The sequence below is a fragment of the Charadrius vociferus genome, unplaced genomic scaffold, assembly GCF_000708025.1.
Source record: "Charadrius vociferus isolate BGI_N301 unplaced genomic scaffold, ASM70802v2 scaffold376, whole genome shotgun sequence".
Taxonomy (NCBI): Eukaryota; Metazoa; Chordata; class Aves; order Charadriiformes; family Charadriidae; genus Charadrius; species Charadrius vociferus.
The window spans coordinates 210,763-237,899 of NW_009648888.1; the positions used below are offsets into that span (position 1 = coordinate 210,763).

Genomic DNA, 27,137 nt, shown 5'->3' on the forward strand with positions numbered 1-27,137 from the left:
AGATTTTGTGTAGTCAACAGTCATGGAGAAAGTGAGTACTGACTCTGAATGATGAGGAAAATGGGAGTACTTTTTTTTTTTTTCTCTCAGTTAAGTGGTTCTGAGCAGTAATAGTGCTTTGACCTTTAACTTTTTTCAAGTTATTTTTCGTAAAGGCAGATTCTTTGACTGTTCTGTTCAGGTAAATGTTTCTGTAGTTTTTCTCTGGAGGTTGTTTTCATCGCTTTGTGAAGACAATGGGTATTTTTGAACTAGCCCTATGGAGGTGTGGAAGACTTCATATGTCCCTGCTGATTAACAGGAAAAGGGATGGGGTTTTGTGGTGGAAGCTGGCATGAATTGGGATAGAAATGGGAAGAGAAGTGCATTGATGGAGTCACAAGGCATGTGGAGATCTTCAGTCTGTCAGCACTGAGCTGCTTTGCGCAGTTATTTCGCTTTTTTTCCCGTGAAGTTACTGGTCTGTAGCCTGAAAAAAACCCCTGTTCTATAAGGTAGCAATGAAATAGAGCATAAGTTGAAGTTCCCAGTGTAGAATTGCGATCACATTGTGTTTCCAAACCTTTTTCTTTTCTGGCTTTAGGCAATACAGCCCTTACATACGCGTGTGCTGGAGGCTATGTAGATGTTGTGAAAGTACTGCTGGAATCGGGCGCCAGTATCGAGGACCACAACGAGAATGGTCACACTCCTCTGATGGAAGCAGGCAGTGCCGGCCACGTGGAAGTGGCCAGGGTGCTGCTGGAAAACGGAGCAGGCATAAATACGCATTCCAATGAATTCAAGGAGAGCGCGCTTACGCTGGCTTGCTACAAAGGTACCTTACCAAATTCCATACTTAATACTAAGGTGTAACAAGCGTGGGTGGAACTAAGGCGCTTTATTATAGAGTAAGCATGATTAATTTGCTGTATTGTAGCTATATTATACAAGATATCTTTGCTCAGATACCGAAATCATTTAATTTTAAAAGACTTGGCACTTGGAAAACATGCGGAATCTAGGACCTTGCCTTTTCGGTGTCGGTGCTTAGGCAACCGGCCTTTTTTGCCTCCCTGAGAGTCTTAGGCAGCTATCTTGCATCACCCAAGCAAAGGATGAAGATGTTTAATTAAAGAGACCAAATGTGTTCACACAGCTGAGCAGTAGCTGTTATAGTCACTTAGGACTTGTTTTATTAAAGCTATTAGAGTGGCTCTTGGCATCATAGAGTAATTGATGTCGGTAGCAGAGGTACATCTGTGGCACCTCACTAAGATGGTCTTAGTCTTCCGTTTATGTTTCTTTTATCTGCCTTGATAAGTTCTTGGTTCACTGTTGCTGAATGTTCTCATAAGCAATGGTAATTGGTTTTGGTAGCGGCTGTCAGAGCAAAGGCTGTGTTTGAAAGAGACGAGTGGGACCCCGAAACGTTCTCTCCGTGAGAAAATGTGCTTGGGCTCTGAATCCTGAACTGAAGCTGGAAAGCAGAGATGAAAAACGAAATGTCTGTGCTTAGTTGTTCACTGTGATAGATGGGACAGAAGTGAAGATATTCAGGATTTTATGTTTTTCACTATATCTGTATATGATTTGTCTGTTTTGTGCATTTCTGTGTTGCTCCAAATCTCACTTTCAGGGCATAAATACAAGCTCCAAATTTTCTTGTGTTGCTTGCATCCTGTCGTAGAATGATATGTGATATTTGGGACCCAGAAGGTCACTGAACTCCTCCTAGATAAAGGGGGCAGGGAAAAAAGGTGATGTGACCTCATCCTGGGCAGTATCGGTGCTGTTCGCAGTGTTGCTAGGTGTAGTTATAGTTTTAAAGTTTAGCCGCGGTCATGTTGAGTTATGAAGTGGCAATTTTTTTTGGGGTGACTTGGTTTTATATGTTTGCATATTGTGTTGGTGGTGACTGGATAGTGAAGTTGGCTGGATTTGGCACACATACAGGATTGGTGAACTGGAATCGTGAATTCATGGAGTGGTTGAGAGCAAATAGTTTCAAAAAGCTGCTTGGTGTCCTTACTTTTGGAGGGTTCTTAAAGATGGCTGAATTCCTAAGAGCGTGCTTGGCAGCGTGAAGCTCCATCTGCTTTTTATGTCTTAGGGTCTGAGGGTCGGTGTGAGCTCAGGGAGTAGTTACAATGCCATTTATAAAAACAGTAACCCTAAGTCTTTAATGTGAAGTAGAGGGGGCACCCTGGCCCCCAACAAAAAGCCAACATTCTGTAGATGAAAAAAATTCAAATATCTTTGCACAAAATAAATCACCCTAATAAAGATTCTGGACTGTGTGCTACTCAGCTAACGGCACCTCAAGGAACGCGTGTAGTGCAGACGTGATTTTAGAAACGAAGTGAATTGGATTGTATTTATGGTAACTATGCAGTTAAGCTTCTGTGTGCGTTGAATGCACAGATACTAACGTGCCTTTCAAGAGCGTTTCATAGGGTTATGTTTTTATGTAGTAACATGGCCTTACATTACCTTCATTATGTTCATTAGACTCCTCCTACGACTTGCAAAATGCGTTTTTTGAAGTAGTTCTTATCTGTTTGATATTTTCTCCATACAGGCCATCTAGAAATGGTGAGATTTCTGCTGGAAGCTGGTGCAGACCAGGAACACAAGACAGATGAAATGCATACTGCTCTCATGGAGGCTTGCATGGTAAGAGACGTACGGCTTGAGCGCTCAGGCGTATGCACTCTCTCTTTGCTTCCTGAAGATGAACAAAGTGATTCCTTGTAGTTTCCTTTCGGTACAGAACCCAACTCTGTGACGTTTGAGTTCCGTGTACTTGATGGCTGTTTCGCAGCGGAAATTGGAGGGGGGGAGATGGTAGCGGGGGGAATACCTGGTTGAAAAACAGTCCTTCCTAAAAAAGCCAGATTGAACTCAGTCTTCTTGTGGCTGACAAAGCAGTTGAATTCTTAAAAGTCATCAGGTAGAGCTTGCATCACCTGAGCGTTAGCAGGAGAGCTCTATTAACCCATCCTCTGAATAAGGAGGTTTCTCTATGTCCAGCTGCACTCTGTTCTGGTTTTTTTTCCTGAAGTGGCAGAAGTCTCATTGTCCCACAGCAGGTTCTGGAGGCTCCCTCTCTCCTTCTGTTGGTATTGGGTTAGGGTTAGGGTTAGGGCTCTTCTGTAACGATAATAGGACTGGTTTGAAATAGATACTGTGGTGACCTCAGTTAAGAGAAATTAATGTCTTCAAGAGATAGCCAAAAGTAAATAATAGTGATTTATTTGAACAGAACCCTTTCTTTTTTGCTGTGTCTAATTTTGCAGGCTTGTAAGTGAGCAACTTTCAGTTTATGGTGGGAAAATTCCTTATGCAGAAGTCTCCAAATGAAATAACTGGAAGTGGAAGATTCTCAGTGGCTGTTGAAATCCTTTTAACAATTCTAATGTGCTAAACATAGGCTGCGAATATGCTCGTAACCTGGCGATCGGAGGCATTTAACGTAGCTGTGTGATGTTTGAGGAGTTTGTACGCTAAGTTCTCTTTCAATGTAGATGGTTATGTGTAGGTGTGCCAGTGCAACTTGGTTTAGTGTGGTTCACGTAGCCACGTGCTCTTTGAACACTCAAAATCGGAAGCTGTTGGGGAAGCAACTAGGAAATGGAAGGGGAAATTGTTAATCTCTTAGTAGTAGGAGTACTTTCTGTTGCTGCTTTGCCCATCTGAGGCAATGATAAAATGACAGTGTAGAACAGATTACCTTTTTATAAAATTTTAGTAAGATTCCGAGAACAACTCTGATTTGTGGATAGTAGTTTTTTGCTGTAGAACACAAATACATGTGAAGGTTTCCCTCGAGAAGGTGTATGTATGGGACGTTGTAACGCTGGAATGGTGTAACTGATGCCAGACTGACGATTCTTCCAGGCTTTCTTAGTGAAGAAAACTCACTAAATCTGTGGGTTTGTATAGTTTTTCTGTTTGAAGTACTGGTAAGTACTATGTAAGCTATATAAGTTTCGTATACCTGCATCTTCTTTAAAGCACGCATCATATTTGAAACTTATTGCCTACGCATTACCTGAGGTTATAGGATCCAATTGCTTTGCTTTTTTCCTTTGAATTTTTTTTTTTTTTTAACGATAATGGAGTTAATGTGCCATTTATTTGTCTTCTGGGAATTGTTTAGACCTTGGTACCCCCTCCGAGAAGTATGGTGCCATGAGTTTATTAACCCTGCACCCTAGGGAGGGTTGGCAGGGGTAAGCTTGCAGGACGAACAAGCCAGCAGGTGTTAGTTTGTGCTGCTTGAGCTGAGAATGGTTGCAACTCCTCCGGATGGAGAAAAGAAAATAAAACAAAATGAAGTGGAAGTTAGTTCCATTTTTAGGCCTGCCCCCTGTTTTCTATGTGACCCTGAATGGCGGTAGGCTGTTGTGCAACGCTTACTGCAGAGGTGTCCTGTACCGTTTAGGATGCACAGCAGCAGCATGCTTAGCTAGGTCAGTAATTTGTTAGTACTTTATGCCAACATACTCCAAATCCTTCATCTGAATATAGCACTTAGAAATAAAACTGAAAACTTGTCTCTTAAGGTTCCTTTTTACCCTTCTTCTCTAACTAGATTTCTCATGGGTTGAGTGTTTCACGTCGTGAGCCTTGTGTAGTGTCAGGTTGTGCGTTTGTGGCTGCAGAGGAGTGCTGCAAATCCTTATTTAGTCTTCCCTTTCCTGAAATAACTATAATGGTTCTAAAATCAGCCTGTTATGTCCATTCAAGGAAGTTAATGACTTCAGATAGGGGGATCGTTAACAGAAACCATTATACTTCTCGAGAAGTCATTAGAAAGAAAGGCATGTAGATAAACAGGACTTCAGCCAGTGTTTATCTCACTTTGAAATCTTACTAGATTAGCCATATAAATATTGTAGGCACTGTCCTTGCAGCGAGTTCCCGGGAAGGTGACGATAGAATTACCTTGTTCTGTTGTTGCAGTAGCCGCCTCATCGGGACGGCTCTGTGACAGACCTTAAGTTTGCAGAAAAAGGTGCTGTTTCATGGAGCTAACCTCCTTTGCCTTGCCACCCTCTTCCCCCTCGCCTTTGCCCTCCACCGGCAGACTAACCAGAAGTCCATCGGACTCGCAGAAATGCGGAGACCCATTTTTTGTTGTGACTCACTGAGCGATAGGAAAAACCTGTTTCCCTCATTTCTGCAGGAAACTGTTCCCGAGTAGGCATTTCCACGCTGCTGCTCGGAATTGATGGATAGCTGAGAGTCTCACTGCCTTCGGCTCAGCTGAAGAAAGGGAATGGGTTTCTACAGCGGGACTTGAATAGGTTGCAGTCGGAAATAAAGCAGTGCAGGGGCTTCTCATCTCAGCATGCTTTTTCTGCAGAAACAGTTGTCGCTCTTCAGTAGCAGAAGAAAACCTCCTTTTCTCTAGGATATTGTTGAACTTGAGTTTATGCATGTGGCCTAGTACTTCCGTACAAGCCAGGCGGACTGTCCTGCGAGACGTTGGGCAAGGCTTCTGACCGAGAGCTTTTTTTATAGACGACAGTTAACATGGGTTTAATGCAAATGACTTGTTGGGCAATGGGACTTGCCTGGTTGGAGCAAAAAGCAGGTTTGGCTGGTTGGCGCTTCCTCTTCGTGAAGTAACCTAATCTTCCACAGTGAGGGCTGAGTACTCATTGCCCCGAGCGGCTGATCTTTAAAGTACGCCTGGTGCGCTTGTGAACGTTGGTCAGATGACTTTGCCATCTAATAGCAGTTATGAGGCTTTCTCTAGGTGTTGTAGGAGAGCTGAACAGCACCACCCCACTGCAAGGTGTGTTAAAGCAGGGACGAAATTTGCTGGTGTGTTTAAGCACCAGCAGGCATTCTCCGGGCTACCTGGCCCATATAAGAAGCTTTGAAGCACACCTTCATACTGCTGTTTGCCATGCTTGTCGTCAATCAGGGATGATTAGTGAGCTGTCTTGCCAGAGCCTGATGGTTGAGGCACCGTCTCTGCATTTCCCTGAGGAAAGATTCTTCACGGAGTCTTGGAGTTTTTCCCTAAAATAGTAATGTCATTTCATGTAAAAGGTGGATATGTCCTAGTTAATGTCCTAGATATTTTTCTGAGAGGAAATCATGTTCTGCTCCTTGGATATTAGAAGAAGGTATAAAAACACTTTAGAAAAGGAAGTGTAAAAATGTCAGGTGCAGTTTGATCTTTGGGCAGGAGAAGAGCTGTTTGTGGTTGTGGTTCCTAGCTTGGGGAGGATGGCAACGGGGGCGACTGGCTGCCGCTTATTAGTTAATCTGAGATCAAGGTGTACTTACCTTGTTCAATGACAACCTTGGGAGAGCCTCGTGTTCCTGGTAAGCTGCTGGTTTTTCTACGCAGCCCTCCTGTCTTTTGTGTGTCAGAGCTCTTCCCGTTGCGGTTACTCCCAGTGGGAAGGATGGCAGTTTCCTCACGGAGAAAACCAGCTTGGAGAGTTTGTGCGGCTCTTAGCCCGCAGTGACCAAGCAGGTCCCTGCTTCTGTCTAAACAAAAGGAAAAACGAATGGCAGTTGGATATGTCACTGTCGGGCGTCCAGTGTAAACAGACAGCTGAAAAGCTACTTCAAATAGTTCCTGAATTTATGGCATAAAAAGAAAACATGATGGAGATCATAAGCTCAAATATTTTCTCTGTTTCCAAAGGAATAAAGCAAACTTAGGCGGTACGTTTTGGTAAAACGAGTCTGACAGCATGACAATGGGATCTGGAAAGCGCTGCCAAGGGAAGGCTGTGGTCCAGGTGGCTCCTGTGATGGCTGAGGAACCCCTGACACATCGTCTCCTTGTGGCTTTTCTCTGGGATGGACAAAGTCAGTCCAGACTCCGCTACCAAATTCAGCAGGGAAGTAGTTTTGCAGGAGCCAAGAGGCGAGCGATGTCATCACGCACAACTGCTTTTTAAGAAAGGAAGGAAAGTTGTTAAACTTCGTCCTCTCTTCCACCTCCCTCCCCAAAAGCTGAGGATCTGGAATGCAAATACTCGGAGGCACTAACGGTCTGCATGGACGTGACGATGAACTGTGTTCCTCACATGCGTTGTTTTTATAATTCAAATACACTGTATCTGACAAATAATGCAACTCCATGTTGAATTATAACACAATTCCCTCTCTTTGACAAAGTGGAGAACAGTGGCACAGTGAATTGTTTGCAAAGAAAAGGTTTTATAGTGGTTAGGAACAACGTCAAAACCTGCTCTTACCTGTGAGAGAAGATAGACATCTGACAGAAGCTTTTTTTTTAACTAAAATTCTCTTAATTCTCCTTTCTTTATTGCACTCTTTGGTGTTAGTAGTAAATTTGCTGGCAGAATGCATGAAGAAATACATGTGAGTTGTAATTTATTTCTTAGAATTTGTGTTCCTTAGATGATTTTGCACACATGGTTCTGTGTCTCCAGTCTTGAACAAAGAGGAGTACTGGGTGGTGGAGGATTTTGGTGGTGTTCTTGCGGAGGAGGCAAGCTTCTCAAATAGTGTCGAGCTCCCTCTCAATTATTTGGGTCTAGTCCCATGTCCCATCTGTCTGGGACAGACTAAACAAAACATCTGTCCCAACACTTGACCTTGACCAACTTCTGTCTTACGCTGTTGGCAGTGAAGTTTGATACGTGGTTTACGATATTTTAGTTTTGAATTGAACATATTCAGTAAAATGCCTATTTAATAATTTATCTTTAGCCTTTATCCAAATACTTAGGAAAATTATTAAGCAGGTTTTGTTATATTTTTGGACTTCTTCACTTGTTTCTTTCTGTATCTTCTGAAGGAATTCGAGTCAGTGACTACTTAGAGCTCTGGAGAAAAATCATTTTTTTGGACAGTCTTTTTATCTTGGTTTTTTTGAATTCCTAGGATGGCCATGTGGAAGTGGCAAGATTACTTCTTGACAGCGGAGCTCAGGTGAACATGCCTGCTGACTCTTTCGAGTCTCCACTGACTTTGGCAGCCTGTGGCGGGCATGTGGAACTGGCAGCTTTGTTAATCGAACGTGGAGCTAACTTGGAAGAGGTAAACGATGAAGGATACACACCACTGATGGAAGCTGCTAGAGAAGGCCATGAAGAGATGGTGGCACTGTTACTTGGTCAAGGTAACTATTGCGGTGCCTTCTGCGGACTGTAATTCAGTAGGCATCTGGGTATGTTAAAGGGGAAAAAAAGCTGAGTTACTGTAATTTGTATTTCCTTCTTCAACAACTTCTGAACTCACCCCACATACACACTTTTGGGAGAAATTAAGGAGTTGGGGCTTTTTTAAGCAAAATACCCTTTGCTTTACTCATTCACTTTGAAGTGATCATTCTGAATTGTTCTTCAGACAGACATGGAATAGTGAACAGTTCATGTGGGCAGCGTGCACTCTGCACGATGGCCTTCGCCTATCTTCAGATGGTGTTATTGCTGAAAAGCTGTTGAGAAGTACTCCGAGGCCCTCGGAGGGCTTTGCAGAGTAGCAAATAAAGTTGAAATGTGTGTTAGTTGGATACACTATGGTTTTAGAAGCAAATCTCTGCAGCTCTAAAGATGAGACAAGTTATAAGAAGATGCCTTGTACGTTAGTAAATGGCTTTGTCTGCTGATACTGATTTCAGTAATTGGTGTTTTCTGATATATGAGTGGTTTTGGTGCTGTGCTTTGTTTTTTGCAGGAGCAAACATCAATGCTCAAACAGAGGAGACGCAAGAAACGGCATTAACTCTGGCTTGCTGTGGAGGTTTTTTGGAGGTTGCTGATTTTCTCATTAAAGCAGGAGCTGACATAGAACTTGGTTGTTCCACACCTTTGATGGAGGCTGCTCAAGAGGGTCATTTGGAGCTGGTCAAATATTTATTAGCTGCAGGTACGGAGTAATTTTGTTAACGGTTTTGTAGACACTTAATATAACCTTAAGAGAAAAATACCTTTTGCCGTATTTATTACATATTCATTAGCACCTTCTTGAAGTTGACTGTGAAGGTTTCTGGAACCTTAAGTAATTTACTAGTTGGACCTTAGTTTAGCTTTTGAACAGGAAGTTGAAGTAAACCCACTAGGAACAGAACTTAGAAAAAAACCAACAAAAACTCTTAGTCCTGTCGAGTATGATTAAATTGTCGGTTTAACAGATGTTGGATTGGAAAGGGGAAGTTAAACATTTGCTATCTGATACGGTCAAGATTATGAAGAGACTTGAATATTTCCTGTAGTGAACTGCATGAAGCTTATATGCTCGTTCCTACCGCTTCAGGGGCTAATGTGCACGCAACAACAGCAACAGGTGACACAGCACTGACATATGCCTGTGAAAATGGCCATACTGATGTAGCAGATGTCTTACTGCAGGCAGGTGCAGACCTGGTAAGTCGTCATCTTCTGAAAAAAAAATTAATTAAGAAATCATGTTATTACAGTCAATTACTTTTTTTTTTGCTCCTGTGTTCATTGCTGAAAACTTAGCGAGTTTCCTGCTAGTTGTTATGGTTGTATGCAAACTACCTTTAACCTTTTCCTTTTAACTAAGTGAGAATCGGTGATGCTTTTCTAATGGATTTTACGTGTTTTAATGACCTGAAAGTGCTTAGATCAGTTGCGCTACTTTAGTGGTTGATGTCTAAAGCATTTCCAAGCCATTCAAGGTTGCTTGTACAGAAAAAGAGGGCATTTTATTCTTTTGTCATGTGCGGTCCTGAACAGTATTCAGCTTTGTGTTGTTGAGCTGATTGTTGGTTAATACTGGTATCTGCAAATTTGTTCTATTCCTTAAGCAGCGAACAATTGATAGTTCTGTTCCGATGTGATCTATTTGGTGTACTGTAATGGAATTAAGATGACGGAGGTAAATGGATTTGTACATTTCAGTAGGCTTATACACCAGTATATTATCAAAAAGTGAAGTTAAGCGTAAGAGAACGCGTGTTTAACAAAAATCCCCACCACGTGCTTGAGTGCTTCTTGTCCAGGAGTCTCAGACCTGTACAAAGGTAGGTAGATAGTTCCATCTGTCTGCAAGATACACTCGGTTCAAATGTTACCTCAATTTTTATGTCTGTAGTTTGTGAGATATTAAAAGGGGATCTTCCACGTCTGCTGTCTTGCCATTTGGAAAACCAAAAGGCTAAATTGCCTTCTTTGGCATGTGCTTATTTGGAATTTTAAGCCTTTCCTTATCTGTTCTAGGAGCATGAATCCGAAGGCGGAAGAACTCCTCTCATGAAAGCTGCAAGGGCTGGTCATGTTTGCACGGTTCAGTTCTTGATTAGCAAAGGTAAGAGTGTGAAAGGTTTTGGTTTCCCTGCTGTTGGAAATGCTTGAAGTTAAGAATGTGTTAGTATTAGCGTAACTTCCTTGGATTTGTTTCAAATGTTTTAACTTAAGTAGGTCGTTAATTCTCAAACTAGGCACGTCATGATCACCTCGGGTTTCTGGTGAGCTTAGTGGGAACTGCACCTCCTTCTAAAAATAGTTATATTCCAGTCTCTAATCCTAGTAAAAGCAGCAACGGTAGTCGTGGTTACTGGGTGTCTCCATGCTCTTGATGCAGCTTTTGAGTGCTGTCTTTCCAGAAGTTAAACTTCAAGTGCCTGTTTGTTTCAGGGTTTTGACTATAACTTGCTTGATGCTGTCCGAACTATCAGCTCCAGCCTTGCGTCACAGCTGAACGCATGGAGTTGATGCAGAGCTTGGAATTGGTGTTTTCTCTCGCTTGAGCTGATAGCCAAGGATTTCTCTTGTACCTTCTTTGTACGGCGCAGAACTGGCCTGAAGCTTCCGCGGTGATGTAGTTTTCCCTGTGTAGATGGTAGAGGAAAGAAGCAGAGCTGCAATTAGTCATGTGCTTGCTGATGCTAAGATGCGTGGATCTGTGCGCTGGATCTTAGCCTTTGATATTTGTTTTTTGGGTTTTTGTAAGAGGCACAGCTCTGGCGCAATTGTTGGCGAATGCAAAAGCAATAGGTTCACTTACTGTGTGATGTTCCATGCTTAGGAACATAACCGCTGGAACAGCGAGTTTGGAGTGCTAGTACAGCTAGGGTTGCTTTTCTTTTGGGAGCAGTATATGCCCAGAGGTGAATTCCCTTTAAAGCCTTTATGCAGCTGGCGAGACTTTGGGTTTAGTGGCTGTCACGTATCAAATGGTTTTCTGGTGACAGTAATAATTGACTGTTTTAATTTATCAGTCGCAAGACTGCAGCTGCGGAGAACGATGTTTTCGTATTTAAGAAGAAAGTTAACGTTCTATCACTTGGTAGAGGAGAACCGGTTGAAGTCTTTTGAAATCATCTTTCCCCCTCTGTTTTTGCAGGAGCCAATGTGAATAGGACCACAGCAAACAACGATCATACAGTGTTGTCGCTGGCCTGTGCTGGAGGTCATTTGGCAGTTGTGGAGTTACTGCTAGCTCACGGTGCTGATCCTACGCACAGATTGAAGGTTTGTTGCTCAACTACCTTACTGTCCTCTGAGGTAGTTTTTAATCTTAAAACGAGCGATATCCAAGCGATTTTGCTCCTTCGGTATTCTCTGCAAGTGGTCCAACACAGCGTGATTTCAATAGGAGCGAGATGCAAGAGGTATTTCCGTGAACAGGTATTAGGCTATCAAACATATTTATAGACGTTAGAGTTAGGATGAGCGCAGGTCTATTCATGACCATGAACGTGAAGATTGCGCTCCAGTTGTAAGGTCATAATTGTGGAAGAGGAAGGAAAATTGTAAAAAAACCTAGTGATTTTGGAAATACTTAAGAGTCCTTAAGTTTAGATGTGGGCTTACTGCAGATTGAATGAGTACTGATTAACATAGTCTTAATATGTACTGTGTCGTGTCTCCCAAAATGCTTCAGTGTTGTCATGTTTTGATGATGCTGTTTTCTAATACTGTGATCTTTTCTTTTTTAGGACGGATCAACTATGTTAATAGAGGCAGCGAAAGGCGGTCATACCAGTGTGGTTTGTTACCTTCTAGATTACCCAAACAACTTGCTTTCTGCTCCTCCACCTGATGCTACTCAGCTGACCCCTCCATCCCATGATTTAAATAGGGTAAGATTTAAGGGCCGGTTGTCTGTGGATTTGTGGGGCTTTTCTGCATTACCTCTTGCAGCTTATTCAGAGTTTAAAGATGAGTGTCATATTGTTTCATGAACTACTGAACTGTAGGTGAACGCACTCAAAATTACTTCGAGCTGTTTTGAGAATGGTGAAGACTCTGAGTATCACTGTGTAGTACTTTCATCGTTCTTAGTGCTCTGTAAATATTATTGGATAAAATGATGAAAAAAACCCAGCAAGCAAACAGATCTGTTTTAATGAGGCTCTTATGCAGAATTTCATTTGTAGCCCATTGTGGCTTGTATTGGCTTTACCGTAGTATGGCGCTGTACCCTGGCGAGATGAGTCTTGTTTGGCAAGTAATTTTTTAGGTTGAAAACGCAAAGTGCGTAAAAGTCAGATGATCTCAAATTGTTGACTATTGAACTCAGCATTTAAAAACGAGTGTTGAATGTTATTAGTTACCATGAAAGTCTGCTTTTCTAACAGGTTTTGTTTACCTTCTATTGAATTATAATTAGATTAGAGTATGAGAAAAGTAATCTGTTAGTATCCAACATTTTAGGCTCCTCGTGTACCAGTGCAGGCGCTGCCCATGGTCGTCCCACCCCAGGAGCCTGACAAACCCCCTGCTAATGTCGCCACAACCCTTCCCATCAGAAATAAAGGTCAGTCTTAGTTCCGGAGCTTATTTTCTAAATATCCTTCCTAGGTAGAAGATAGAGGGTTGCACTTCTAGCAGAGTAGTTCCTATGAAGAGCGTTTATGGATTCAGTCAACGAAACGGCAATTTAATATTATTTTTTTTTTAAGGATTGCTTATCGGCCAAATACGAAGTGTCAGTCATCTAACCCTGTAATCATAAAGCGTCAAGAAATCTGCCTAAGTAAATATGTTAAAATATACATTAGTCTGACATACTGGACTAATGCAAAATGTCGCCCAGAAGCCTATATAAATTTGATAACAGAAGTTGTAAAAACAATGATAATCTCCATATCGTAGTTGATTTGATAATTCGTGTTTACTTAGGATAGTAGTCCTGGAGTGGGTTTGACTAATTGGATTGAAGGCGGAACTTCTTGTGCTATAAAATATCTAGTCTGATGTGGCTCAGGTCCTGCTAGGACTAAATTTGCATCTATTTTTATATCGCCATTTTGACACTTAACACTTTCTGTACTTCAGAATTCTCTTCCAAAACAATTTTTGTCAAGGATCAGCAATAGTGCAAATACAGGCGTGCATGTCATAAAATTAATACTGTGTGTACACTTGTATTGTTCTGGAAATACAGCGAGGATGACTGGAAGAAACTGGGCACCTCCACTGACTCAGATCCTGAGTTTTGATTTGCCTTTCGCCCTTCAAAATTAACCGATTGTTCCTTCTCCAACCGGTATGGCAGACCGTGTCAGCTGTGTTACTGTGGACTTCTTCATAAAAGATGAATTGGATTAGTCCATCGCTCGTTCTTACAGGAAGGCTGAAATATTTGCCTTGCCTGGGCAGAGAGCTGAGTTTTGACACAGGCAAAATTATGTCTGCTACGGATAAAATGTAGTGGCTAAACGTACCCTGTTAGATCACGTTAAATAGAAATGGCTCTCCTGGGTTCTAGCGCTGTTTGTCAACTGAGCAAAGCTGGATACCTGTAGCGAAAGGATTCAGTAGTCCGAGAAAGTGTAGCGCTGCCTAAAATGTACCGAGTTAATCACAAAACCGGTGGCCTAGAACGAGTCACCTGTCCCTCGAGATGTTTTTACGTCACTTTTGCTGTGCTTCAGGGCTGTAACGATACGTTTATGTCTTAACACGGTACCAGAGGCAAAACATCACGTGAAGAGACAGCGTATCCTTTCTTTTTGTTTCCATTTATCTCGTAGCACCACTTGATAGCAGCGGCTCTTGAGGCAATCGCTTCATTTGGCAAAAGTCTAACGATTGTTGGAGTAAATAGGTCAAGGTAGCGCAGGGTTATTTGGAATGTACGCGCAGTAATCTGTACTGTTAAAATTGCAATCCGACTGCTGTGTTAAAATTGATAGCGAGAGACGCGGTTTGCTTTGAGGGCCTTAGAGTACACGCTGACCTTGTGTGGGTGCTGTGTCTTGGTGCGTAACCGGCCATTTAGCATCCCAACAGTAGCTCTATAATGAGGATGCCATTCATATGCACTTCCATTGGTTCTGAGGGGGTTTCTTTTTCACACAGCTGCTTCTAAACAAAAGTCCAGCAGTCATTTGCCAGCAAACAACCAGGATGTACAGGGTTACATCACCAATCAGTCTCCAGAGAGCATTGTAGAAGAGGCTCAGGGCAAGTTGACAGAGCTGGAGCAGAGGATAAAAGAAGCCATAGAGAAGAACGCTCAGCTGCAGTCCCTGGAATTGGCACACGCTGACCAGCTCACCAAAGAGAAGATTGAGGAGCTGAACAAAACGAGAGAGGAACAAATTCAGAAGAAACAAAAGATTTTGGAGGAACTGCAGAAAGTGGAGCGAGAGTTACAGCTGAAAACTCAGCAGCAGCTAAAAAAGCAATATCTAGAGGTAAAAGCGCAAAGAATTCAGCTCCAGCAGCAGCAGCAGCAGCAGTCTTGCCAGCATCTGGGACTACTGACTCCTGTTGGGGTAGGAGAACAACTCTCAGAGGGAGACTATGCGCGATTACAGCAAGTGGACCCCATCTTGCTTAAAGATGATCCTCAGCAAGCTGCCGCGCAGACGGGTTTTGCACCAATTCAGCCTCTGGCGATGCCACAAGCTTTGCCTCTGGCGGCAGGTTCCTTACCTCCAGGGTCCATCGCAAATCTTACAGAACTGCAAGGTGTTATAGTTGGACAGCCAGTATTGGGCCAAGCACAACTAGCAGGGCTGGGGCAAGGAATACTGACAGAAACACAGCAAGGGTTAATGGTAGCCAGCCCTGCTCAGACGCTCAATGACACGCTGGATGACATCATGGCAGGTGGGTTTATATCGTTATGAGCAGGTATAATATTTGCTTGACCAGTTGAGGGTATGTCCACTTCTTTGTGTGTGTGTGTGTGTTTGTGTATTCCCGCTAGCTCTACGGCAAGTACCGCTAGCCTGCTCATCCCTGTCCTCAGGAGTTCGGAAAAACTAGTTTTAACTTTTCCATTTGCAGGGTTGCCTTTCCTTTTCTTGAGCTAACTGGTGCTTGTTTGTCAGGTTGGTATGTCGGAAGTGGCGTTTTTACCTCCTTCGTAGTTTGGGGGGAGACGCGCTAGGGTCTAACAGTTCTGTTTGGGCCTGTTTGTAGCTCGGGACCAACACCGGGATGATTCTGGTCGGTACTTTAGGCGAGGTGACTGAAACCCGACTTGGAGCACTCCGAGTAGTCTTTGAGCAACTACAGCACCACGTCAAGCCTATAATGCGTAAGGAACCTGTAGGCTTGTCCTTGGAATGAGAGCTGCTCTAGTTGGCCTCGCATAGTCTACCTGTTGGAAGCTTTTACTTCCGTTTGGGAGAACAGGTTGTAATCCGATGACTTTTCAAAAGGTCCGCTCGTAAAAGCGACTCCTTTTCCAGCAAACCCCCCAAATTTAGCCTTACCCAATGCGTCTTAATCGCTTTGGAGAATTCTTTACCCTGTGACATCAGGGCTTTAAGGCCAGTAGTAAGACAAAAAAAAATGAAACAGGTTTCAAGTATTGTAGGAAATGAGTTGTTACTGGTGCTTTCCTTTACACCCGCTTCAGTGACACTTAATACCATTTCCATGTTAAATTAGTCGCTGAAATACTCATTCTGACTACATGGCTGGATACAGATGAACTGTTAGGAAGTAGCATTAAAAAATAAGAACCACGTTGCTTGGAGAGAACTCGCCGAGGTGTTCTTGATGAAGCTGATGTACTTTATTTTTTCCAAGTGCTGTCTATTTTGACAAGTCTGCTTTGTAGAACGGGTTAGGATGAGGGGCAACTTGATGCGTGAGAAAGTAGATAAAAGGAGATCCATCATGCATTGATAGTGAAGATGTCTCTCAGGTGGAGCTGCTGGGATACATAACAATACTGGCTACTCGTTTCAAGAGATGGCATAATTGCTGTTCTCAGTTGCTTAAGAAGAATCTGTGCAATGCACTTGAGTTGTGTTTAAAGATAACTCCAAGTTTGAGTTACAGCACTGGTTATGTGTTGACTTGCATGTAACATCTAGGGAATCTGTGATTTTAGGTCATCTGCTACATACCCAGATGCTCATGCGTGGCTTTTTGGAAAGGTCAGGGGTTTCCCCAGTGCATCCGAGTGAATGTTTTTGTACTGCTTATTGTCCCCGATGTTGGTATGTGCACGCGCAGTTGGGAGTGAGGGCTGAACGGCGCTCCGGGAGGCATTTGTAGCAAGCCTGTTAAAAGCTGTACAGAGGCAATGCCATCTTTGCTTTTCTGTCAAGTGGTAATTTTAGGGGCTTGGGTTTTTTTTTTTAAGCAAGAGCAAACGCAGCCCGGAGTATACAGCTTAAGTGCCAGCTTGAATGCACAGGTCAGAATTCAGTGTGGAGGCGAAATGAGCTCAATGCGACACAAAACACTTAAGCGGCAGCTAACTATTTAATTAGTAGCTTTGTGTATTGCTTTAATAGGAACCCGCTACAGTATTCCCATGGATTTAAATCTCTTCCTGAGATGACTTGAGTTTTGTTCCGTAACAGAGCTGTGGCTTGCAGCACCGGTTAAAAAGAAAGAGCTTCACCTTAACTGTGTGAACTTTATTGAATGGTCACCTGTATGCTTAATTAGTTGCAAACAATGAGTTTAATTTTCCCTTTTTAAGTACTTGTTTAAAACAAGGGCAGGTGTGCGAACGCTGGGATTTGTCGGAGGCGAGTACGAGACATGGGTAGTGCTGGAGAGGTCAAGTGTTGATGCTAGATCAACCCTTGGACTTCAGAGTAGGATTCCTTGCTATTAGAGAAGCTAATTGCTGTTACCAGAGCTTTACACAATTTGCCTGGAAACAGAGTGAAAGAATGTACCAAGTTAAGGGGTTTGGTTTTTTTTTTTTTTAAGGAAAGAAATAGGGTTGGTTGAACAAGTAGTAAATAATCTTTCAGTTACAACTCAGGCTCCTTTCTGGTCCTGCTGGAGTTGATGACAAGCAACAGCTTTGCTTTTAGCTTCAGATGTTGGACAAGTTCTTGGCTTGCTGTGAGGATAGGGAAGAGAAGTATTTTTTTAGGGTTAGTTATGTAACTCTTGAATGAAAACATGATTAACAATTTAACATTGCATATGTTAAATGGTGTGCTCAGGATAGATGTTTTCAATACCAAACTTCTCTAAAGTAGGGACAATTCAAAGGATTACGTCCAGTAACGGAGTCTCACGAAGAGCTTCAGGAATCTTTAAGCACTTGATAAGATGAATTCCTGGAAGCTGCCTTGTGGGTTGAGTTCAGTTTTACCTCCGTTTAAATTAATACGTAAGAAAGAATATGCACTGACTGTAACTTCTCACAGAAACTTGATACTGAAAAAATAACTGTAGAGCGCCCGTATCCCAGAAGAATCAGGAGCTTCTCTCCCACTTGCGGTCCACGCAGGAGCCGCAGGAAAGGCAGGATGCGCGCTGGTACGCACTGGTGTAACTACAACTGGTTGCAAGCGGTGGTTACGCTGTTCTTGCAAATGGACGGTAAATGCATTTAGACCTTTGTACTTGGAATATCTCTATCGCTGGGCAGCTGGGTTGGCGTGGGACTGAGCCTGTGGTGGCCCTCCATTCAGACTAGAACTAATCATCATCAAGCCTACGGGTGCGGTGTGCTTTCCAGGCTTCAGCCGCGGAGCTGGTAGTGCATAGGAGCAATGCCGTGGGTTTGTATTGGAATTCAGAACGTGACTTTGACTTTGTAATTCAAGGCATGTTACGCATCTGAAGTGTTCTGTATTGATTTTAAGCGTGTGTGGCAAGAACACGCCTTTCAATAAGTTAAGGTAGTACAGAGAAATTGGGCGCAGAGGAGAAGCAGCTGGTGTGGAACAAGCCTGTTGAGTTGGCTTCAAACAGGTTGGGAAACAGCAGAAGTATCTAGTTTATTTCTTGTAACGTTAGGGTTTTTTTCAGTCGCCCATCTTGACTTAGTGCAATGTAATGTGAAACAGTTCTTATGCATCTACTGTTGACATTACAGGAGGTAAGAAATAAGTGTGTAAAAGCCATGCTGTGCCCACAGTCAGGCAGCACTAGAAAGAAACTTGATGGTCGATACAGCGATGAAATGGGATTGTAAAGGTGCTTGGGTCTCGGTTAACATATTGGACTTAGTGAAAATACGAAGTACTCAAGGAAGGTGCAGACTTCAACAGTGCAAAGAACTCCATGTTCCATCTGAAAATGTCAGGCGTTTTCCAGACACACCTTTTGAATTAGGGCATGTAGATGAAAGAGGAAAAATAAAATCCCTTTGGCTTAAATATTAAGTATCTCGTGTTAGTTTTCAGGCTTTTGAATTTCTCAGCTTGGCTGTTTTCTTGCCTCCCCTGATACTGGGGCTGCGTTTGTAAGCCGGCTGGTGAGGCGCTGGGGGGAGAAGGGAGCAGCTCGGAGCAGCTCTTTTATTTTTTTTTTCCTCCGTTTTTTTTTTTTTAATTGAAATGTCCAGAAAGAAATCAATATGAAGAGTAGCTATGCTCCTAATATCAGTAAGCACAAAATTGATTGCCTAATATCCAAAGAAATATAAAAGACTTGGACTAGATCAGTCAAACGGTGTTTGGAGTGGGGGATTCTGACCAAGAAGCTTGACCTTATTTCATAATGTGATTAAGACTGGTAGCTGGTCCTGTACCAAGGTATATAATAAAATATTCTAATAGTTTTTAGTACCTTTGAAGACTTCATTATCTCAGGCATAAAGTAATGATGTTTTAGAATTGAAGTACAGACTTTTAGTTGAATTTTGCCACCGTCTGTTACAGTACATGGAGGGGCAGAGGGGAAAGGTAAACCTTTGCCTGTCGGTGCGTGTAGATTTGATCCTCAAGCTAGTTGGTCACTCTCTTGACTGCTCAAGACTGTTGCGAAAACCTCTTTTGGCTTATTGAAAACTTTCAATATTTTAGTGTGGACACAGTGAAGATTCTGCTCCTTGCCCTTGGCATGTCCATTACATATGCACTCTGCACAGGTGATGTTGAAATAAATACAATCAAAGTCAAAACTCATAAAAATTAGTATGTTGTCTTGGTGAAATGTGCTGTAAGGACACGAACCATATTTTTCCATGTATTATTGCTGAAGCAAGCTTGAAATACATTTGAGAACTGTAAGTCAACATGCATATTCTTCTCTACGAGCATGCATAAAATCACTTATATATGGGTTGTACAATAAAGGTGTTATTCCTTATGCAAAGAGGAGTGTTGGCTTTTAAACACTTTTTTTTTTCCCCTCACTGCAACACCGTTGGTATAAAAAATAGACTGTACCTGAATTAAGAACTTGATAACCACATTGATTTTTTTTTTTTACTTCTTTTTTTTTTTTTTTTTCCAAGTCTAACAACTTTGAATAGTGCCTCCTGTAATAAAGAGATGCTCCCCAGCCTATGTGGTGAGACTACAGTAATTCTCAGCAGCTGCTTAAAATACCGTAGCAGGGTTAACTTTTTTCATATGTGGGTTATTTGGTGATCATGCTTTTATATCATCCGAGTTAAGTGTATATGGATAGTTTCCAGACCGTTTTACCATCTTCCTCAGGTTATTTTGGACCGGATGGTAGAGTCTAGAATCACGATCCTTTATAATTCCATTACTGTTTTCTGCTGCTTTAACTTCCTCTCTGAACTTACAGAAAGAAGGTAAATATGTTAGTTTTTCAGAATTACTTGTTATGACCAGATATGTAAAGAGAGGAGCAGGAGTTGAAACAGACAACTTCTTATCCTTCAATATGAAACCAATTTGAGGTTATGCTTTCAGGTTATATGTCTAATTTACGGTCAGGATAAGGAATGAGACAAGAAGAAATGAGATGCTCCACTGAATGATATTTTGTTATGATCTTACGTTAGGTCATAGGTTTTTACCTTGTATCAGAATATTTGGGCTCAGCTTGTGTACGTCTCCTTTAATCCATTTCTAGTGTGATTTGTCTTGTAAGATGAGAACAGTTTTCAAAAGGCACTCTGATATAAAGATCAAGGGAGTTTGAATATTTATTTACTTTTAAATATGCAGTTAATCGTACTTTTTGTGTTATAAATTGGAGGTGGGGGGGTGTGTTTCTCTCAATGACATCTATTAGCCTCTTCGTGATTCGGAATAGGAATCCCACAAATTAAATTAGTAATGGAGGGAAAACATAGCTGCCTTGCAGAGGAGGGACTACACAGATTGGCAAATTGTTAGGATGCAATTTTAGTGGCATCTGTTGAAAAACTTACCACTCCAAATGAAATATAGAGCTAATTACCAATGGCTGGCAGTTAGGGACACAGCTGGTTTATTGAACCCATTTGAAAAATGAACAGGACTTTAAAAGTTGGGGACAAAGGGGCATTATTTTGGTGTTCCACAAGGTTACGGGGTAGTGTGTATTAGATAAACACTGACAATATGTGGAAAGTGCATTTCTTTGGTTTTCCAGTTAAAGGTGCGTGTGTCAGCTTGACGGGAGAAGTGTGCAGTTCTTGACTTTCTCCTTCGCGCATCACACCTGGGAGAGACCTGTAGAAATACTGGAGAAAAGGCAGGGGGGAAACCATTGACTTCTTTGGAGGAAAAAACAGTAGGAAAAGGGGAGATTTTTCCCCAAAGGCTGTAGATTGAAGTTTGCTCTGTACTTTCAAAAATTCTATGTAGGAAATGAATTTCAGGGAAGTGTGGCAGTCGGTGCTATTTTGTGTCATGTCGGTACACTGTCGTCAACTGTAAAACGGCATTACCTTTTGCTTACCCTCACAACCTTGACCAAAGTTAATCCGAAATGGCTGTTAAGAAGCTTCCACTTCTCTGGTTTCAACAAACTCCGCCATGTGAGCATCCTGACACCAGCACTGTTGCTTTTTTTGTTCAGTTTATAGGGGCCGAGGGGTTGGGGGGCGAAGGCTGGACAGACCTTTATAGGGTAATCTTTAAATTGTTTTAAGAAAAATTGCACAGACGCCCATTGATTGGAGTTGTTCTGCAGTCCCGCTTCTAAAGGTACGGAACTCCTGGTCCGGATAATGGTGGACTTGTTGGAGGGAAGGTGTTTGGGTTTAAAAAAAAAACAAACGACCCCAAACAAACAAAAAAACCAACAAAAAAAACCACAAAAGAACCCCCCAACTCTTTTTTTGTGGTGGGCTTCTAGAAAACATGCTAATCGGATACTTAGCTATTTCTTGGATTGAATACAGCAAACCTTTTTCATAGTTGTTAAATTCACAGAGGTAAAGGTTTAAAGGTTGGGTTAAATGTGTGGAAAATAAGTATTTGTGGAAAATAAAGTTTTTTGGGGGAGTTCTGTGTTGGTGGGAGCTCTGTCCCACTGTCAGTTTATTGTCACGTTAAACTTTTGAAGTCAAGTGTTTTGCTTTTACTAAGTGTAATTATTCTGTTCAACAGCAGTGAGCGGAAGAGCATCTGCAATGTCAAACACTCCTACCCACAGCATTGCAACTTCTGTCTCCCAACCTCAGACGCCAACTCCGAGTCCCATCATTTCTCCTTCAGCCATGCTACCGATCTACCCTGCTATAGATATCGATGCGCAGGTAAGCCTGCCGTTCTCACAGCGCCGCAGATGCCCAAAGGGGTTTTGCTGCTTCGTCCTGAATAATTCAACGATAGTAAACAGCTCTTGTATAACGAGTTGGTTTCTAGAGACTTGATTTGCTGCTTTTAGAAAGCCGGTACAACTCCCCGGAGAGTTGCAACCCACTTTCCTCGCTGCTCTCGCTGAACAAAAGAGAAGGTCTTTGAATGACTAAACGCTTGTATTTATCATTTCTTTGTTGTTGGAGTGATTATGAGAAACAGCGAAGTTGTCTTCTGACAGAAATGAAATATTTTTCTGGCCTGATAGCCGAAGACAAAAATAAGCCTTAAAATGTTGTACACTGTTCTTTTCCGGTTGTGCTGGAAGTCGTTGGCCAGTGATGACCCAGCTTGACAGAAGCATGAAAGTTTTGAAACTAGTGATTTCTGTAATGTTTTTAACAAAAGGAAATAGCATAAGGTCTCATTTCCACTACAGAAAAGGCATTTCGATATTGGAAGTAAATTTAAAAAGGGCTACTTGATGTTGACTGGCCATCAAAAAAATCATGCATGTCCTAACTAGCATAGATGGATGCGTAGCTCTAGAGTGTACATGACAGCCAAGATGTAGGCAGTGTGGACAAGAGTAAAGGCATGGGCTTGCGGAGAAAGGGCGAGAAACCTCTGGAAAACCAGGGTTAAGAGTTAAAGATGGAATTCATGATACCATCTAAAGGATGCAGTCAAGCCGTGGTGAAGAAGTTGATCCAGTGAGCAAAGCACAGATGAAGTCTTGGTTCTTGAAGAATCTCGGTCCTTGTCGGGAGTTGGTCTCCAACCTCCCAGCAGAGCTGACCTAAAGAGTAGAATCCTGTTAGGAACAGGAACACTAAGGAGAAAGGTGAGGTAATCGGTAGACACGTCTTAAGCTTATTGAAGTTTTTTATTTGTTGCAGGTGTTGTACTTGAGCTAATATGCAATATAACAGGGGTTGTACTTGAAAAAGGAAATATTTACCTTGTTGTGTATTTGATGTCTGTTTCTTTCAGACTGAGAGTAATCATGACACAGCGTTGACACTTGCTTGCGCTGGTGGCCACGAAGAACTGGTACAGACGCTGCTAGAGAGAGGCGCCAATATTGAGCACAGGGACAAGAAAGGTAGGTACCGCACTGGCAATACAGACCCTTTCCGCTTTGCCAGCGCATCACACTAAATAAATACACAATAAGCCTAGTCTGTATGTGCAGCTTTTAGGCTTGCTTTCGTGGTGGTTTAACTTGCGTCGCTTCAACTGAAGCTGTGAATGTGGACTCCTCAAACATCCGTTCTCATTTCAGGGTTTACTCCGCTTATTTTGGCTGCTACAGCTGGCCATGTGGGGGTTGTTGAAATCTTACTGGATAACGGAGCTGATATTGAAGCGCAGTCTGAGAGAACCAAGGACACTCCCTTGTCTTTGGCTTGTTCAGGAGGGAGACAAGAGGTAAAGTAAAACTGAAGTCTTCAAAAGCAGCGTGTACCAAAACAGTGTGTGGATTACATATTGTGTCAGTGCACTAAAGCGATCTTTCAGTGAAGTTACAGTAACTTAATTCCCCATTCTGTTCCAGGACGGTATGTTGTAAAAACGATGCAAAGAGCTTCACGTTGTCTAAGTTACATATCGCAGCATGTCTCATAAAGGGGCTTTTTGTGTTCTTCTAGGCTGGACCAGTGCTGTGCAGATAACCTCATGACTGTAATCGTTGGGAGCTCATTATGGGGCTTTTACCAGCATCATTAAATGTAGATGTGAAAGTGAATGCGATGAGTGTTCTTGTTAAGAAGCCGGAGTTACACACGGATCGGTTCCACATGTGAGCCAGGAGGGTTTTCTAATGGATTCCGTATAGGCCACAGAATATCGGAGTCCGGCACATGACTCCAGTGTCCCTGGCTAAAAGCACAAGAAACATTTTTCAAATGATTGATCAAAAGTAAATGTAGGGCAAGGGTTTTTTTGAATGTCGCGTGAAATACTGTATTCTGTAACTTCATTATGAAATCTGCGTTGTGATTTTTTTTTTCTTTTTTTTTTTCCCTCTAATGGTTGTTACAAATCTGAAGTGTATAAATCTGTTAATGCTTCTACTATTTGGATTGCAAAAGCCACGGTGGAAGCTGTGTAATCTAGTGTGGGCTCACCTTCCTCTGTGGCCGTATGGAAATTAATGAGGCCGGAGACACCTCTCCGACTTGTGCAGGTTGTCTTAACAGTGATGCTCTGGCATTTAAACATTGATTACTTCCCTAGACAAAATCTTCCTGAAAGCTGGTAGCTTTTCTGGCCTGTCCGTAGTGCCGTGGGAAGGTGTCAGCCGTTGGGGGGTTGGCTGCAGTGACAATCACGTGCTCTCTGCTCAAGGGAAAGGCTTTTTACTAAGTCTGTCGCAGCGGCCTTTGTGGCTGGCAGTCTCAGAGAGCAAAGGTGAATTTATGCTTGCCTTTTTAGACATGTGATTGGGCTGTGTTTCTCAGACGGTATTCCTTGGAGGAACGCATCATGCTTTTTTTCATATTTTCTGCCAAAGAAGATGGGAAAACACTGGGCTCTGGGCAGTAGAGATGAAGTCACGATGCTCTTCCACCTCACTCATAGTATTTGGCAGTATGTTTGTCCTGTGATTTCAGGGGGAAAATATTGTGATTGAAAAGCTTTCAGTTGTGCGGGTCTAATCTAAATATGTTTTATGCTTAAACGCTGCAAGTGAAGCAAATTAAGCATTGCACTGGAAATGACACAGTGGGTTTTCACCTCAGTGTTCATTTGGATTTTATATTGCTAGATAGTTTAATTCCTTGTCAAGTGTTGTGCATCACAGAATGTAAGCTTCCTGTAGAGTGTGGGAAGCTGCGACTTGTTTGGGTCGTAAATGCATCTGTAAGGAAGGAATAATGGAAGAAGCGCTTGTTTTCGTTAACGTACAGAGAAAACCAGCAAGGAACGCAAATGTTCATTTTTCTCGAGGCTCCTGCACGAGATTTCTGTGTATGATCCACACACTGTTCGATGTAGTGGTGTAAATAGAGAACATAAGATAAAAGCATGCAATTGTTTTCTTGTTTGCTCTGCAGCTTTCATTTGAGGATGAGATTTCAACTTGATAGTGAACTAAGCATTAAAATGGGAGAGGACAAAAAGCAAGAGTACTTTGTATACCGTATTCAAACTGAACGTCGGGTTTTGGCAGTCCTTATAGACAGCTGAAACAATCATAAAAGAACCTCAGATTTTTCTTGCGGTGTTACACAATTAGGTATGAATGGTTTAAGCATGCTAATGAGCGATCACGACTCATTTCTAAAGGAAGTTGCAGCCTCATCCGTTCACGGGGCAAAGAGTGGAGGGAAGCAACTGAGGAAAATCGCTTCCTTACTGTTGGAAGATGTCAACGGTATATTTAGGCTTCAAAAACATTTGCCCTGGATAGATTTGCAAGTTCAGGGGAAAACCAGATGTTATTTCTTAAAACACTGCAGGTGGTGGAGTTGCTGCTAGCTCGAGGGGCAAACAAAGAGCACAGGAATGTTTCTGATTACACACCTTTAAGCCTCGCCGCTTCTGGTGGCTACGTGAACATTATCAAGATTCTGCTAAATGCTGGGGCAGAAATAAATTCCAGGCAAGTTCCCTTTTCACCCCTTCTCTCCTGGCTTTTTGTATTCTTAGTTTTTACCCTTCCCCAAATGATAACTTGACAGCTATGTGGAGCAAAATCTTACTCTTCTCTCATGATCACGACCGATATATTGCTTAATTTCTAGGAGGCTTTTTTCCCCTTAAGTTGGAAATGAACGGTGTTGACTTGCACGTTTCTAATACTCTTTGAACTTCCATCTTTCTCTCTCTGTTTTGTTAACTTCTTCCCTGTAGTATACGATTGTTCTCGTTTGTCTAAGATAGAAATCTTTCTTTTTGTTCTGGTTGGCCTGCTGGGTTGGAATGAGTTCTGGGTTCCGTGAATAAAGTGTGTGCGTGTGTGTTAATGCCTTTGTTTTTCCTGCGTAGTTTAAGGGAAGCTTTTTCTTTGTGTGTATGCATATATGTAATACTTCTGGAGGTAGAAAGTAGCTCAGCTGTGCCCTGCACAAGCCAGGTCAATAGTCCAAGAAAAAGTTACGCTCCTCGTGAGAAGGGTATTGACATTTACAGCAATTAAAAGGTAACATGCATAGTATGTCTAAGTAGAAATACTTGGCTCAGCACTGCTAGTATGGAAGAGCTCTTGTAGCTTTAATAATAGTTGCTGTGTGGCTGATTTTTTGGTCTGGAATAAATACTCTGCCTTCACTAGTTTTGTTCAAGCCATTTTGGAAATGTGATCATGATTTACAGAGTGGGCTTTTCACTTTTTCTCTTTCAGAACTGGTAGCAAATTGGGCATTTCTCCCTTAATGTTGGCAGCCATGAACGGGCACACTGCTGCTGTCAAGCTATTACTGGACATGGGCTCGGATATAAATGCCCAGATAGAGACCAACAGGAACACGGCACTGACGCTGGCGTGTTTCCAAGGGAGAACTGAAGTGGTTAGCCTGCTGCTTGATAGAAAAGCTAACGTAGAACATAGAGCGAAGGTAAGGAGCTAACAGCTGAGTAAGTCTCCAAAAAGAGATGCTGTTACGCATGATTTCGCTGGGCTCATCTGATGATTTTGTTGCTTTTTGTGCAAGATGACTTCTGTGGTTCAGTTGACTGCACTGAACCGTGTATTGTAAAGAAAAACAATGGCTGCACTTAAGGGCTGGTGTTTCGGGGGTTACATAGTTCATCAGAAAACAAGTCTTTTTTTCCGAAGCTTTAATGCTAACAAGCATAACAATAGTGATCTGATAACTTAATAAAAATAGAAGGATTTAATGTTTTGAGAAAATAGCTAGTATCTTGGCCTGACATGTTGCATATGTCCACAGTGCTGATGCAGAATGGAAAGGGATTGCGTGTGCTTGAGAGTTGGTCCGTTGACCCCAACTTTTCAAATGGGAGGAAAGGCCGTTCACTGGAAAAATAGCTGGAATGTTGAGGGGGAGAAAAGAAAGAGACGTGCTGCAAATGGGGGATTCTTTTCTCCATTTCCGCTGTACTAAATGGTTGCCACAGAGTAGCTCAAAAGGACCTGCACGATGCCGATTGCGGCTCGGTATTCGTGCTGAAGTTAACGTGCCCCCTTGACCTAGCCAGAGGTTTTCTGGATCTTGCTTTATAGGATCTCCTAGTGAAGGTGGAAAATGTTATTTGCATCATCCGTATAGTAACATGGGTGCTTCATGGGAGTCAATGGTCATGGTCTTCCTCTGGTCAAGGTTGGATGGGATAGTTCTGAGAAACT

At 42.3% G+C, this 27,137-nt stretch overlaps 1 protein-coding gene across 1 annotated transcript in view; it reads left to right on the plus strand.

Moving 5' to 3' along the window:
- ANKRD17 (ankyrin repeat domain 17) overlaps positions 1-27,137 on the plus strand; it is a 52,944-nt gene that overhangs the window by 8,605 nt on the left and 17,202 nt on the right. The window contains exons 6-20 of the mRNA XM_009887107.1: positions 584-817; positions 2,561-2,655; positions 7,864-8,101; positions 8,659-8,850; positions 9,238-9,347; positions 10,167-10,254; positions 11,293-11,420; positions 11,888-12,031; positions 12,606-12,708; positions 14,256-15,011; positions 21,629-21,777; positions 22,814-22,925; positions 23,106-23,251; positions 25,288-25,430; positions 26,172-26,385. Of these exons, the coding sequence (XP_009885409.1) occupies positions 584-817; positions 2,561-2,655; positions 7,864-8,101; positions 8,659-8,850; positions 9,238-9,347; positions 10,167-10,254; positions 11,293-11,420; positions 11,888-12,031; positions 12,606-12,708; positions 14,256-15,011; positions 21,629-21,777; positions 22,814-22,925; positions 23,106-23,251; positions 25,288-25,430; positions 26,172-26,385 (2,852 nt within the window). The remainder of the gene's footprint in view (positions 1-583; positions 818-2,560; positions 2,656-7,863; positions 8,102-8,658; positions 8,851-9,237; positions 9,348-10,166; positions 10,255-11,292; positions 11,421-11,887; positions 12,032-12,605; positions 12,709-14,255; positions 15,012-21,628; positions 21,778-22,813; positions 22,926-23,105; positions 23,252-25,287; positions 25,431-26,171; positions 26,386-27,137) is intronic.